The sequence below is a fragment of the Pinus tabuliformis genome, chromosome X (genome assembly GCF_031772625.1).
Source record: "Pinus tabuliformis cultivar Carrire ecotype Pingquan chromosome X, CPIR1, whole genome shotgun sequence".
Classification (NCBI taxonomy): Eukaryota; Viridiplantae; Streptophyta; class Pinopsida; order Pinales; family Pinaceae; genus Pinus; species Pinus tabuliformis.
Window position 1 is genome coordinate 935,052,724 of NC_142308.1, and position 14,727 is coordinate 935,067,450.

Below are 14,727 nucleotides of genomic sequence, written 5' to 3' on the forward strand. Positions count from 1 at the left end.
CAATATTTATGTCGTCAATACCATAAACAAAGTAGTATTGTCTATCTGTTAGATACTTAGAAAAAAAAATTGCAATCAATCAACCAGACCATTAGAATTAGAAATAAACACACCATAATGAATTTTTCTTAAAAATATTAAATTCAATTCAATAACAAATTACAGTGAAACCAAATTAATATTAATTCCATATTGATAAAATAAACAAGCCATAAACCTACTTTTACAATCAAATTATTAATAATATTCTAAACTAAATATATGTAAATAAATTTTTAATGATATTCTAACCCAAATATATGTGAATATCACTCTGAAATGAATTGGAGCTCAATTAATCTCACTCTCATTCAAAGAGGGGAAAGCGAAACATATTAGATCCAAAATTATGAAACCTTTGTTTTTGCACGTAACAATATGCAAGTCTATCTAGAGCACTACTTTTTTACTTGAAACCCAATAAACTAGCAATTGCCCCAAAAGGTGCAAAGAGAGTCCAATATGTTTGTTTAAGTTTGTTTAAATGGAATGTATCAATAGACATTATTTGTATTGTTTTGTATTGTTAAGGCACTCATAAGTATTAATTCATCTATTTAATTTTTTATCTTATGTATAATTGAAGTTACAAAAAAATACATTGATGTGGATACCTGTAATGTGGATGCATACACATGGGAAATTGAATATTAACTCAGCCTAAAATTTTATTATTTTATTATTATAAGTGATAAGATATTATGTCCTTTCCAGCAAATACCCTCCCACTGCAACCAATGGACTTTTTGTGAAAATTTAGTATAATTGGCCTTTTCAAATACTTGAAATATGATTTGATTGAATATTTATTTGTACACCTATCTATAATATGGTTATTGAAAAGCAAATAATGTGAAAAGATTTTCGAAAATCTTGGTGCCACCTTCTTTTGTAAGCCTTGTCCCTTGTTGACTTACAACTATTATTGTTGTTGACTTATAACTATTATTGTTGCAACTTTGGTAGCTAAATTACACATGCCTTTCAAATTGAATGAGCTTTTCAAAAACTTATATAATATCCCAACTGCATCAGCATTACGTGCAGGACCCTGAGCACATTAAAGAAGAAGATCGTAGTTGGTATGAAACTGATGTCAAATTACTTGAAATAAATTTGGATTTCCTCTGCATCGTATTTGAGATAAACTTACTTGAGATAAATTTGGATTTCATTTGCATCGTACTTGAGATAAATTTGGATTTCCTCTGCATCAACATCCACTAAAGTTATTGATGCAAACTTTGACATTGCATGTACAATTTTTGGCAGTTTCATTACAAAGCAAGATAACCTACTTAAAATAGATTCATATTTGAGCTATATTTGTCAACAAGGCAAGCTATCAATAACTCACTCAAATGAGCTCACCAGACAACCTTTTTACAAATTTTTTGGGATTTTCATTAGTCAACAACATAACCTACTGAAAATAGATTCATATTTGAATTCATGGCCATAATAACCTACTGAAAATAGATTCATATTTGAATTCATGGCCATAATTCATTTGTTTCATATTTATGTTGACCAAGCTTTGTTAACATGGCAAGAATTTGTTTCAGATCATGAATGAGATGGAAATATTAGTACCTTACTGTAAAGTATAAATAGATGAGATAACTTAAAAACTCACATAAACCAGCAATTGTAAGAGGTTGCGAAAATGTATATGCCAAACATGATTTTTGTTAAAAAATACATTGATGTATGCAACGGAAATAAGTAAGTGAAAAGAAATACATTTAATGCAAGAATATCAGAGTTTGAAATAGTTCAAAATGGAATGAGTTTAGAGAACTATAGGAAAATCCAAGCACTGACATGTCACGTCGAAACACACAAACCACCCACACCAACGATGTAGATAAGACTTGCAGCCAAGAATGCTAACAAAATGGAGCTAAAGTCCCTCAAAACGAAAACAGAGCCTCACCCAAAAATATAAGAACATACAACAGCAAAAAATTATTAACAGTTTTTCAATAATTTACACGGCATGCAAAGCAAAAATTATTAACAGTTTTTCAATAATTTACATGGCATGCAAATTAAATATGATAGCTTCCATCTGAAGAATCAATCTAATTTGTTCAATACCAAAGAAATCAACCTTTTTTAAGGCAGGACTAACTCTACGTAGATAATGAGGCACAACTTTCAAAGAGACTGTTCCACAATGTGCAAACCTGCGGAAAGGTAAGTCAATTAATATTCATGAGTGCACGGTTCAGCGCTCGGGGTAGTCGAATGTCACGCACTCCACCCATGTTCGATCCCCATTGTGGCACTGCGCTGCAGCTATTTGTAACATCGTGAATATATATTGATATAATTATGATTGATGTGATGAATGTATATATTGTAAATAATGTATACTGGACTTAATAAAACTTCTTCAGGGGACTAGCCCCCCTTTAAAAGAACAAACTATCTGACAGTCTCCTTGACGCTCACCAGCTCGAGCTTCATCCATAGGTGTGGGCTTACGACGTCTCAATTCATCTGTCTGCCATAAGGAAGTAACCTCTCTCCTTTGCACAAAAATCCAATTAATTAAATAAATTGCTCGAAACATATGTAGAATAAGAGAAGCTACATGTCCTATATGACATATCTACATAACCAAAAAAATTAGGGGGTGAGCAGAAGCAAATTTTTACCAAATATTCAATCAACAATTCCCGCTCTTCATGGCCCAGGTCTGCTCGATTATTATATTCCAACAGATGCTGCAAAACAGAAAAGACAGTCTAAATGGAGAACAGGGTAACTTCATAAAAAATGTTCACAAACACCACATATTTTGTAGGAAAGATTGTTTCCATTTTACAGATCATAACTATTGCAGACATCTAATTGTGGTAAGAAATGAACAACTTAGTTCAATCGCTAATTTCCCTCTGGGGCATTTCCTGTAGAAAAGATAATTTGGCATATAAAAATATCATTATTGCAGACATCTAACTGTGGTAAAAAATGAGCAACTTAGTTCAACCACTAATTTCCCTTTGGGGCATTTCCCGCAGAAAAGAAAACCAGGCATATAAAAATACCAATGTAGAGGTGATAAAAAAACAATTGGATTGAGATACATATACTCTCTAGGGCATTTCCTTCAGAAAAGATGTTTCACGAAAATGAAAATACCAACGAAGAAGAGATTAAAAACAACTGAATTGAGAAAAATAATCCATGAAAATGTGTGAAGTAAAGGATAAAGAAGAATGCAGTACTCGGGAACATGAGAAAATTACTACCCTCAGTGATAAACATTTTGAGTACAAAAATTAGACAAGCAATTTTCATACTTATCAGTATCAAATGACATTTTACTGTAAAAAACTTTTTAAAAACATAATGTAGGAGAACATATCTTAGTCCTCATAAATGTGCTAGTCCTCATAAATGTGCTTGTAAATATTATCATGGAAAATTTCATCAACCTCAAAATGGATTTTAAAGGAAAAGTTGGATGTTAAAATCCAAGTCACAAGAACTAACCACAATTTGCAGGTGCTTGTATTGCAATGTTCGTCTATTTATTTGTGTTGGATGTGCAGTCAAAACAATTTCAATCTCCTGTGACATACAAGCTACCAGAATTAGCAGACAATTTAGAAGGAAATGCAACAAATTTAGTTAATTTTAAGTTGATACTAAAACCTGCTCACAAACCGCATTGTACACAAACCGCATTATACAGGGAAAAATATTTATTAACAGTTTTTCAAAGATTCCTCTTGATTTGAACCAGTAAAATTTGCTCTGCTTTCACCTCCTAATTTCCTAATAATAGCTCACCTTTATGAAATCATTCTTCCAAACATAACGCTTCATTATTATTGACTTGCATTAACATTCTATGCATCACTATTTAACCATTTCCCTAATATATATTATCTACTTGCCTGAAATTGATCTCTGGTAAATTGGAAAAATATTTCAAGAAGAAATATGCCTTTATGTTACCGTTAATAACAAGTAATGCTTGTATGTTACAGAAATTGTAGAAGAAGAAAAAGCTACAAAATAGAGCAAAAGGAGACTTGCAGATATATAGAACCAGTATTCACGAATCACAATTAAATGGGCAGTAAGGGAAAGCAAACCTGACAAAGACATTGTTGCCAATAAGGGTGGCCATCAAATCCTGAACAGACATATCTCTTTAGAACACCCATTAATGCCTCTACTGCACCAATGTTCTATTTCACTCTCCACCATCCCTGCCAAGTTGTCAGCAATGTTTATGTTTCCATTTCAACTCCGGTTTTAGGGCGATTGTCTCCATTTCTCCTTTCTTTACATGCTCTCCTTTCTTCAGTGCATCTTATGATAAAATCACTTTTATATCTACCTTTATATGCAAGTTGCAACGTTCTTCGTGATGGGATTTGGATATATTGGAACATGTGTACCAACATCCTAGGAGGCTAGGACTAAATAAAACATAGGTGTCAGCCTATTCTGTTTTTCTCTCAGGTGGCTTCTCTGATGAGGGTGTATTGGGTGTTTCAAATGGTCATTCAAGGACAATTAATCTCAGATGCAGCTGTATTTGAGGCAAAAGTCAAAGATGGTATTGTCTTAAGTAGATATAAGTTAAGATTGTCTTAAGTAGATATAAGTTAAGATTTGTTTAACTTTGAAGACAGGATGAGATGCATTTTATGGAACTGCATTACCAGAAAAAAGCAGAGGCATTCATATATTGAAATTAGTTTGTTGTATTCTTCACAAGAGAGCAAAGGATATCATGCAAAGGACGCAACTCAAAGGAGACACTTGTCATCAAGCTGGCCTTTACATTCTTAGTTTCAGAGGTAAAATAACAGACAGTGAAAGACTGCAACAGCATGCACCATGTAGGGGAACAAAGCCAGGTGCAGCAGGGCATGCACCGGGAAACATGAAACAACGGGTGTGTAAAGTGGAACAGATTCAGGTGGGCAGCAAGTAAACACAACAAAAATATTGTAATTTGTAATTTGGGGAATGTGAAAATAGAATCCACTACTGTTAGTTGCAAATGCACATAACAAGATGTATTGGTTTCAAGTGTAGCATGACAGTCTCACAATAGGTTTACACAACATGACAATCAAAGTGATAAAATACAATAACATTAACACTTGAAAATGCAAAGCTTTTGTAAAATGAGGAGCGGTTTGAATCAGACTGACCTGCCTCGCAAAACTGCCAAATATGGAGGATTTCCAACTCTTCAAAGCAGGAGCATGAAGAAACAGATTCAAGCCAAGCCGATTGAAATTTGCTCGGTGACAACTGGAATTTGCTCTGTGAAGAGGGCCGCTCGCATTGCAGGTCGTGCAGGTCGAACAGAGACAAAAATTGGAACCCAGGGATAACACACTGCATAAATAAGAGTGTTAATGTAATTTTACCTGACACGACAACAATTTTTTTTAACGGCATCATGGAACATCATGGAACAAATATTTGTTGGTCCTGAACCAAATAAATCTGGAGATGTATTAAGTTTTACAAAAACCCTCAGCCAGCGCACAGAGGATTTTCGCTGGTGCATTATAACCATTAAAACTCACGAAAAGAAATCCAGTACAGCGCCTTACTTTCATTATTACTGTAACTAATTCATTGCGATTGTAGTGCTCCTCTGCCATTTGGCGACTGGAATACATAGATACGTATAGATGGATCTCTCATAATAATTTTTTTTACCTGGTCTTCTGTAAACCCTATATCTCTCAGGAACTGAACCGCTTGTCGGGCAGTGTGAGTGGATCTTGTACGACCAAAGGATGGCCTTGTTTTAATGACTTTTGAGAGCTCAGACTGGCAAAGCCCACATTCGTTTAGTAATAAATATGACATGGGGCACGTACTCTCCGCTTCTGGGTAGCCTGTGGTCCGGCCATTACCACCAGCGGTAGATGTAGATAGCAGGGGTAGTTTAAACAAAACAATCCGTGGAAATGGTGATCGAACTTTTAGGCATTTTGTAGGAGTGAAAGACTGTCTTGTACTGATCACCAATGGGTAATTTTAGGTGGACATTTTGTAGGAGTGAAAGACTGCCTTATACAGAATACCAACGGGTAATTCTAGGTGGACATTTTGTAGGAGCCAAACACTGCCTTGTACAAACCACCCACAGTAATTCTAAGTGGGCATTTTGTAACAGTGAAACACTGCCTTGTCCAGACCACCAACGGGCATTGTTTTGTGCAGACCATCAATAAGTAATTTTAGGTGGACATTTTGTAGGAGTGAAAAACTGCTTTGTACAAACCACCAATGGGTAATTCTAAGTGGGCATTTTGTAACAGTGAAAGACTGCCTTGTCCAGACCACCAACAGGTCAGGTAATTCTAAGTGGCGTAGTTTTTCTTAAGTAACAATGATGAGTCAACCTGCACTCATAATAGCAACCAACCAGTGATAATTACTAATTTGAAAACTAAGTTATATATATATATAATTTAAAAAAAAAATTATGATATTTATTTAATGAGCCAATTTTCTTTTATTGCCCACAAGATGCTTGAGCTTTAGTTCGAAAACTAAGTTTTTTATATAAAAATAATTTTAAAAAATTTATTTATGATATTAATTTAATGAGCCAATTTTTTTTATTGCCCACAAGATGCTTGAGCTTTATATAATTTATGATCATGTTAGGTTACAGATTGCTTATTTATTATGTTATCTTCACTTTAGCCCAGACCTGGATTTGAGAAATGTCCAATCTTCATCTTCATCAGCGTTTAGAAAAGCACTCGGGCATTCAAAGGTTTTTGAAGTCCCAAAATGTACAGTTGGCAGGTTTCAATCCAAAACATTTCCCGATCATGAAACTTCACGACAGCAATTTCTCAAACAAATTTCCAGCAGCTTTTGTCAAGGGGAAATATATGAGGTAGGTGCGAGTTGCCAGACAGTCAATGGTATCCCAACCCAGTGTCAATGGTATAACGTACTTTCACAAATAGCTAGAGAAATGCACAGTTTGAGTTAACTAATGGCTGCAAAGTGCCAACACGATGAAAACAAGAGCTGTACAACAACTCTAGCTCCACTGTATGTAAGAGAAGCCATTCTCCAGGTTCTTACCAGCATTTCAAAAGGACGTACAAAATTATGGAAGCAGCACTAAAGATTAATAATATCCTCATAACCCTAGGTCAGTCTAGTCTGCAGAATCAGCGACATAACATAGCCGGAAATTCCAAAAATAAATTTGGAAAGATTTCAAACAACGGTACCACAGTGGTTGAAGTTAATCAGGTTGTGAATGGCCATCACAAACAAAGAATGATCCTTTAGATTGATGGATTCTGCAAGGTTAGCTAGAATTTCATATATCTGGAAATTTTTTTATGTGGTTCATGGACTTTGGAGATGGATAACCTCTATGTTCACAGTATATTTGTATCAGGCAGATCTAGTCCAAGGGATCACTTCCTGCGATTTTAACCACGAAGCCTGACCCCAACGGTGTCAAGAGAATTTAAACCGTGACCTCTCAATAACAAAGATGCTTTAATGACAGGACTCCACCAATTAAACTAACCTTCTAAGCTTATACCTGGAACTTTTGTATAATCCACTCACGTTTATTTTTCTGCTATCACTATTTGAAATTATTAAAAACATTTCTGGCTTGCAAAGGGTTTGGAGTGATCTCTTCCTCCAATCCTCCAATCCACTTATGTTAAAACTTAACTCCGAAACAGAAAGTTGTGCAGTTCCTGTCCCAAGAGATGTAGTAAGATCCCAATTGAAAACAAAAGAAAATAAACTCTCTGATTTGATACAGATGTAAATGGACAAGGATCTTATTCTGATGGAATACCAAAGTTCCTGTCGTTAATCTCTTAAAAAACAGTTACAGCTAATCTCTTAAAAAATAACCCCTCAGAAAATCCCTTTCCCATAAATCTATTTTAGGGAGAGTATTTGGCTATTGGAATACTAAGAAAATATATTACTGATCTCGGAACATTTGATACAAAAAGATAAAACCCATTAAAATACAAAACGAACACAGATGCAAGATACACCTCCCATGATGCATATGCTCTCTAAAAACTCATATTATATAAGAAGGAATCATCCAACTGAAATGCAATACAACTCTGACTGAAATGAGCAAGATAAGAAAGGACATACTTAACTGCACAAAAGAGACAGAACATGCTCAAAAACACAGGGAAGCTGAATTGAACATGGAAAAGTGGCTTATACAATTTAACCATTCTTAAAAGGTGGCACCCTTAAATATGGAGAACGCCCAAATGGAAATGGACGCCTGATATCTGACCTTTTCAAAAAAAGGGGTAATCTAGCACTTACATTTTCTCTTTGCCACATAAGAGGTAGTTATATTTATCCATTAAAATGCAGAACTTACTAAAGCACCATTTCATATATAACTGATGTTCACAAAATTATAAGGACCTAGAATAAAGTGTTATACACCAATTTTTCTTAAGGCATGGTCTACCCCGACCCAGAAGAAATAAGAATGGCTTTCACCCAATAAAATACAACTAACACAGACAATGACCGTGGTGAGGATTAGTATTTGCTACAATGTACTCTGAGTTTGGCCAATTTAAGAAATAGTAATATTTAAATCATAGTCAATAATGGAAATGTGCATGCAAGGGCATTATGCTGGTTGGATCAAGGTCTTGATCGAGAATATTTCTATTAAAGCTAGAGATTATAGCTTATGTTCTGCAAGAAGTGTTCACAGTTTTAACAAACGAAAAACAAAGATTTACAGAAAGGCAAGAAGTGTCATTGCATTTTAACTAACCTTAGTCCCTTTTAAACCAGGGAGTAAGACGTATAAATTTAGCTGTGACTTTATTCACAAGGTTTTTACACAGCAATATATATATATATATGCTTAGAAGATAGAACTCAATAATTATGAGAAATACACACTTTCGGTGGAATAGATTCATATGTCCTGAGACCAGTTGGTCTCACTATTTACATGGGGAATGTTCCCTTTCTTTGCAGAATCCACTACAAATGTAGAACCACACAGCTGACCCGTACTATCAACACGTGGCACAACTTTCATCTTGTTAAATGGATGCTCATAGCTCTGAAGGCCTTTCAATGGTGAAAAGTAGCAGCCTGACAAAACAAAAGAAGGAAAATATAGCATGCTCAATCTCCACATAAAGATAGTGTCACATCTCCATTATTGCAAACACCCACCCACAGTTTTAGGGTCATTGTCGTGTGTGAAAACAACATATCTAAAGGGGAATAGAATAAGATCAATTGAATTGCAGCCATGAGACCTTGCTGACTACATTTATTCTGAAAAACTAAATCTTTCAAAACATATTAACTTGGTTGCAACATCCTCAGTTATTTAGAAGATGAGAGTTTGAAAAGCTAACCAACCCAACAAGTGCTACACTAATACTTACATAGCAATTAAAGATTTTTTAACAAAACGCTGAAATAAGTAAATCAGAACTGATAAGCAGCATACTTAAAGAGATAAACGAGAAATTACCTGCAGGGAATGGTGCAAAAGATGTCCCACATCCATTCTTCAAAACTTGATCATCATCAGAAAATGCTAATGAACCATCTGATGTACTACCCCAAAAGAGAGAACATTTTCCCTCTATGTCCTGCAAATGGCTTCTGTGAGAATGAGAGGGAATCATGCAAAACTGCGTTGAAGTACACACATATAATCAAACACTTTGCCTCTGCATATGCAAATTATAATCTAATGAGTACTTGAATTATGACCAAGCCAGCTTTGCAAGCACAATGAGTTTCATCAAATATGAACGAGTTTTTTTCAAAAAGAAAACACAATTGTTTTATCACCCCTTAAATCAATGAAGTAATATTTTATTATTTTGATGGGATGATGCTTAGGGCTTAAACATAATTCTGTGTTTATTGTGCAAACACCCATGTTCTCACCATGGATTGGGAAGTCTGGATTGAATGCTTATAAACTTTTCATGGTTGTGATAGTGGTTTGACAGCTTATAAGTGAACTCAACAGTGCTCCAGGAGGCCAAGGGCACACTCCAAATCATATCCCCTTAGAGGGTTAGTTGAATTTGGAGAGGGCAAAGCTTAGGCTTAAACATAATTCTGTGCTTATTGTGTAAGCACCCATGTTCTCACAATGGATAGAGAGGTACACAGTGGCTGCTTATTGTTGTGATTATGGTCTGTTAGCATACAACTTCACTCATAGTAGTCCAAGGACTAGGGGCACTCTCCAAATCGCATCCCCTTAGAGGGGTGGTTGAATGGTAAAAGCCCATGAGACTCATGCCTCTTTATGGGCTGAAGAAAAGGTAGCCCAACCCATACCCAAGGGCTGACTTGGTTCATTCTCATGGGTATTAAAGTATTTGGAAATCAGACAATCTCCTCTGACTACATGCTAGGTTTCCTAAGTATTGCAAAAGATTGTCCCATTCGCCATGTTATCGAAAAAATTTCTTAGAATTCATCACAATAGATCCAAATTAGAGGAAAACAGATCCAGATTAACAACAACCAAATTACATGTAACCTGATAAACCTTACCCGGGCAGCCAGTACAGTCTTGGAGCTGCTATCGAATAGAACGAACGCAAAAGAGCCTTCAAAGTGATTCAGTACTTGATCAGCAGGAAACGGCCCTCTGTCACGCAGAGCTTTAAATGCTTCTATCGTGACCATCACCTCATTTGCATTCTTGGTAAGTCCGTAATCTTGTCTCAGCACTGGCAAATTCCGAATAGTGCCCACGAACCCACAGAACACATCGTCTACAACTCCGAAGGACCTGATGCCAAAAGTAAATGCAGTAGTCCAGCATATATCAGTCTAACCAATGAGCCACCGAGATCACTTAGATCGATTCAAATCTCATAGAGAACATACATACGATCCCCTTAGAAAGCAGAGTATAGAAATAAGATACCATACCTGGGCATGAGCAGAGCTTCTTTGTGATGAGTGTATGCCATGAATCCATGGGGACCCAATTTGAATGATGTGGTCTGTGGTTGAGTGGAAACGAAAATGTCTACCAATTGTTTCTCAGTTTTCCTCAAATCTGAGGACCCGTCTGCGCCAGCAGAAGGGCTGACAAGCTCCTGAGGAGCATCCACCACCGATTTGTTAAACACTGCCAACATTTTCCTCTACCTGTAGAGCTCCGGATTCTTCTGCCTCTTCTAATTCTGATATTTCTCCTCTAGACCTTCTGCTATTCCTGTTCCAACAATCTCAAAGATATGATGCAAATGACATTTCACATCTTTCCAACTCCATTGGTTGATTTTATAGGTGAGCACCAAGTTAAATAAAAGGTAAGAACATCGGATTTACAAAGATCTCCACCATTTGTCGACGAACACGTTTCGCTCTCGGCCTGTGGTAGAAGTTGAACAATGGAACACCGTCAAACACACACATATTGACACCATTACCCAAATTTATCATCACCGGAAGGATTGGTGTAAAGTAACGATTGTATCAAAGGAAAAATGGACAGTAGGTAGTATAGGGAAGATCTAAATGTAGTTCAATTCTATAGTGAAAGGGGATTTTTAATATTGTAGTTATTAGGTAATATTTTTAGGAAGGTCTAAATATAGTTCAATTTCAGAGTGAAAGAGAATTTTTAATATTGTAGTTATTGGGTAATATTTTATAATGGGGAGAGTGAAAGAGAAATTTTAATATTATCATTATTGGGTAAGATGTGATATAGTTGAAATAAATAAATAGATAGATATAGATATCTAAAAAAAATAATGTTATTAAGGAGAATTGTCATCTATATAATAATATTGGATATTTATAGCTTGGGTATATATATATATATATATGTGTGGAGATCAAACAAAAATAATGTTATTAATAAATACAAGGAAAACAATGGGATATACAACACCATTAAAGACTTATACATTGGGGAAGATGCATGTGTCTACATTGCCAATCATCAAAAATTGCTCGTGTTCATCCATATGGATTATACATTGGAGAAAACATTTGATTTTCAACTGTCTGAAGGTGGTACAGTGGAACGTTCAGATTGTTGCACGTAAAATATTTCTTTGTATGTTTTGCAGTGCAATTTCTTCTGCTTCTATTTCGACGTAGTATTTATAAAGCGTTGATGTGTATAAGGAGTCTAAAGTCCTGCTCCAAGAGGGAGATAATGTCATAAGTAAGTAAACAAACATTTAATAATAATGGAAGATATGCAAAGATTTATTAATAGTGAGACAAGGAAAGAACAATTAATAAATAGGTAATATATGGTATAAAAATAAAGAGAGATCATTGATTATGTGAAACTTGTTGGAGATGTTAATGTAGGCATTAAAGTAGCTCCTCTGGTGGAGGCATTGAATGAAGGAGTTCTTCTACAAGCTTCCTCTCTGTGACATGATTGTTGTCTTGCATTTGTAACGATCGAAAGTAAATGTGAAGCAAATGCAGAGATCTTGTAAGGAAGGAACTCTTGATATTGTTGTGAATGTAAGGCCTTGATGTTCAGTTTGTCTAATGCCTATTGTAGGTTTTCATAATGTCATGCCTTGGTATTTATGTATAGTTAATGCCCAAGCCATTTTGAGGGGAATTTGTGTATGTCCAATATTTTTATTGGTGGAATGGGCAAATGAGTAGGGTTGTTTTGATCCCAAGGAGGTCCAATGTATTTAGTAAAGTCTATAATGACGAAGGTTGGAAGCTACGGAGGTGCAGTTCATTCTTTGTAGAAGATAGATGTAATTTTTCCTGAGCAAACCATTGAAAATTCCAGCTGAACCCCATAGGTTTGAGGTCAACATCACTTTTTTTCCTATGCATAGCAATACAATTGGCTCTAATTGGTTATCTTTAGAGGAAGAGGGGGAATTTTCCTATTTTTTTCAGTAGTGCATCATGTGACTAAAGTGTTTAAAGATTCCAACGTATGTTTATTATGTAGCAATGCTTGATCATTGGTTGGAAATAGATGCATGGAGTAATGGAATGAATGTATCTCATCTTCAAACAAGAAGGAATCTGTTCATGACATGAGATGTGTCAAATCTTCGATTGTTGGGTTTGCATTTCTAATGTTTTGGAGGATGTCTTTGAAAGTAATTTGGGGGGCTGTTGTCACTTTGTTGATAGAATATAGTGTTTGTAGTGATGACTATTTAGAAGGTGTTCCATAATGCACTTTTCGTTGTCGCGTGTCTGCATTATGTCTCTAACAGGTAGGAGCTTGTCGAGGTCGTCGACTAATATAATTGATCAAACGCCAAAAATGATGTTTCTTTGTTGTGGAAATGCTTCTCAGAGGCATTCGTCGATGTGGCCGAAATTTTTTGGCTCACGCATTTCATAAATTAAGATGTATCGAATATGCTTAGGTTCTTCTTGGAATGTAGCGAGAACATTACCTTCTAAGGGAATGAGATATTTTATGGGCAAGTGGAGGGCAGCATGGAATGTTGATGCTTGTATGTTAAGGCTACAACACAGTAGGGGAAAACAACATGATTGGTGAAGGGTCTGAGCTAGTAAGGGATTGAATTATTTCTTTAATATAGTTTATTAGGAAGGATTTTCTTGTTCCTGTAGTACCTTGTATAATCATTCTTAAAGGAAGGAAAATATCCTTTTTCGTAAAATGATTAGAAATAATTATGAGAACTTTGGTTTGCATTGGGGATAATGAGTTATGGTTGGTTAGATTGTTGTTCCTTGTTTGATGAATATGGTGGATGGAGCGATTATTTTCAATTAATTATATGCTTGTTTCTTGTTTGTTGAATGAGATTATCATATGAGTCCAATTATGGTTGTCGTCAAAATCACGAAAACCAAGCATTTCAAGGTGATTTAGGTGGATGGGTGTAGTTAGAAGAGAGATTCCCATTCATTGAGGTCCATGGGTTGTGGAGGTTGGCCTTCATGAGTAGGTGAGTTTGCATTTATAGTGGGGAGGAAACTCATATTGTGTGTAGTGAAGATGCCAAGGCATGTAAGAAGGGCGAAAGCATTGCTAGTTTGCAATGAAATCTTCAGTTGAATTTCCTATATCCAAAGAAATACGACGAAATGGTTTTTATAACATAAGTTCAACTCTGTAGAAGTCAGTGTAAGAGGGTGCATCTGTGGATGGTATTGTGGAGTAGTGTGGTATGACATGACTCAATGGTTTTTTCAGGTCTACGTTTCCATTTGTTTTTTTTACGAGGATCATAAAACCGAGATCTCGCTAGCTTTGTAAGTGAAGCGGAGTGGAGGGGAGATGGGCATGCGATGTATGCATCTTTTAAGTGTGGTGATGGAGAGGGGATGGTGTACCTTTGTGGAAGGCACATATAAATTTTTTGGCTAACATTTAAGGAAAAAAAAGATCAGCCAGAAATTGTGAGTGGCATTTTTGTAGCATATGGAAGGTTTATTGTGCTTCAATGTCAAGATCAACAAGGGTTTCTACAAGGAATTTTCGAACTACATTTGTTGAAGGGTCAACATTAGTTGAAGTGAACACAATTCTATGTAGCATTTGGTGAAAGCTTCCAAAATTTGTTTTTGATTTGGATGCATACTTTGTGATGTATTTTTGAATGGCATGGAGAGAGAGTACACATTGGAAAGCAACGTTTGCACACTATATATAGAGTATGGTAGTGTTATGGC

General features: G+C 35.6%; 2 protein-coding genes across 4 annotated transcripts; both read right to left on the reverse strand.

The window, feature by feature from the left end:
* Positions 1 to 862: 862 nt before the first annotated feature.
* Positions 863 to 4,515, reverse strand: LOC149142751 (phosphoenolpyruvate carboxylase 4-like). Of its 3 annotated transcripts, none has more exons than XM_089453110.1 (5): positions 3,544 to 4,515; positions 2,703 to 2,771; positions 2,497 to 2,573; positions 1,193 to 2,334; positions 863 to 1,090 (listed from the first exon to the last, which is right to left on the reverse strand). In XM_089453110.1, exons 1-3 carry the CDS (start codon positions 3,628 to 3,630, stop codon positions 2,541 to 2,543), a joined length of 189 nt encoding a protein of 62 aa, XP_089309236.1. In that variant the 5' UTR covers positions 3,631 to 4,515; the 3' UTR covers positions 863 to 1,090; positions 1,193 to 2,334; positions 2,497 to 2,540. The 3 variants fall into 3 exon arrangements, with proteins under 3 accessions (XP_089309236.1, XP_089309237.1, XP_089309235.1); XM_089453111.1 differs by having other exon boundaries at positions 1,193 to 2,340; XM_089453109.1 differs by having other exon boundaries at positions 868 to 1,090; positions 1,193 to 2,573.
* A 571-nt stretch (positions 4,516 to 5,086) lies between these two features.
* Positions 5,087 to 11,370, reverse strand: LOC149142752 (stem-specific protein TSJT1-like). Its single transcript, XM_089453108.1, has 4 exons — positions 10,999 to 11,370; positions 10,615 to 10,855; positions 9,569 to 9,689; positions 5,087 to 9,177 (listed from the first exon to the last, which is right to left on the reverse strand). The coding sequence occupies exons 1-4, from the start codon at positions 11,208 to 11,210 to the stop codon at positions 8,996 to 8,998; spliced, it is 756 nt and encodes a 251-aa protein (XP_089309234.1). The 5' UTR covers positions 11,211 to 11,370; the 3' UTR covers positions 5,087 to 8,995.
* Between the last annotated feature and the right edge of the window lie 3,357 nt (positions 11,371 to 14,727).

Bases quoted from the DNA above. Each gene is read 5' to 3' on its own strand.
- LOC149142751 (XM_089453110.1), bottom strand. From the start codon at position 3,630: ATGTCACAGGAGATTGAAATTGTTTTGACTGCACATCCAACACAAATA. The intron at 2,772-3,543 runs GTTAGTTCTTGT...TCTGTTTTGCAG, and splicing joins ACAAGCACCTGCAAATTGTG to CATCTGTTGGAATATAATAA. The intron at 2,574-2,702 runs GTAAAAATTTGC...TTTTGTGCAAAG, and splicing joins AATTGTTGATTGAATATTTG to GAGAGAGGTTACTTCCTTAT.
- LOC149142752 (XM_089453108.1), bottom strand. From the start codon at position 11,210: ATGTTGGCAGTGTTTAACAAATCGGTGGTGGATGCTCCTCAGGAGCTT. The intron at 10,856-10,998 runs GTATGGTATCTT...TTTTGGCATCAG, and splicing joins GAAGCTCTGCTCATGCCCAG to GTCCTTCGGAGTTGTAGACG. The intron at 9,178-9,568 runs GTAATTTCTCGT...TTGTTTTGTCAG, and splicing joins TTTTGCACCATTCCCTGCAG to GCTGCTACTTTTCACCATTG.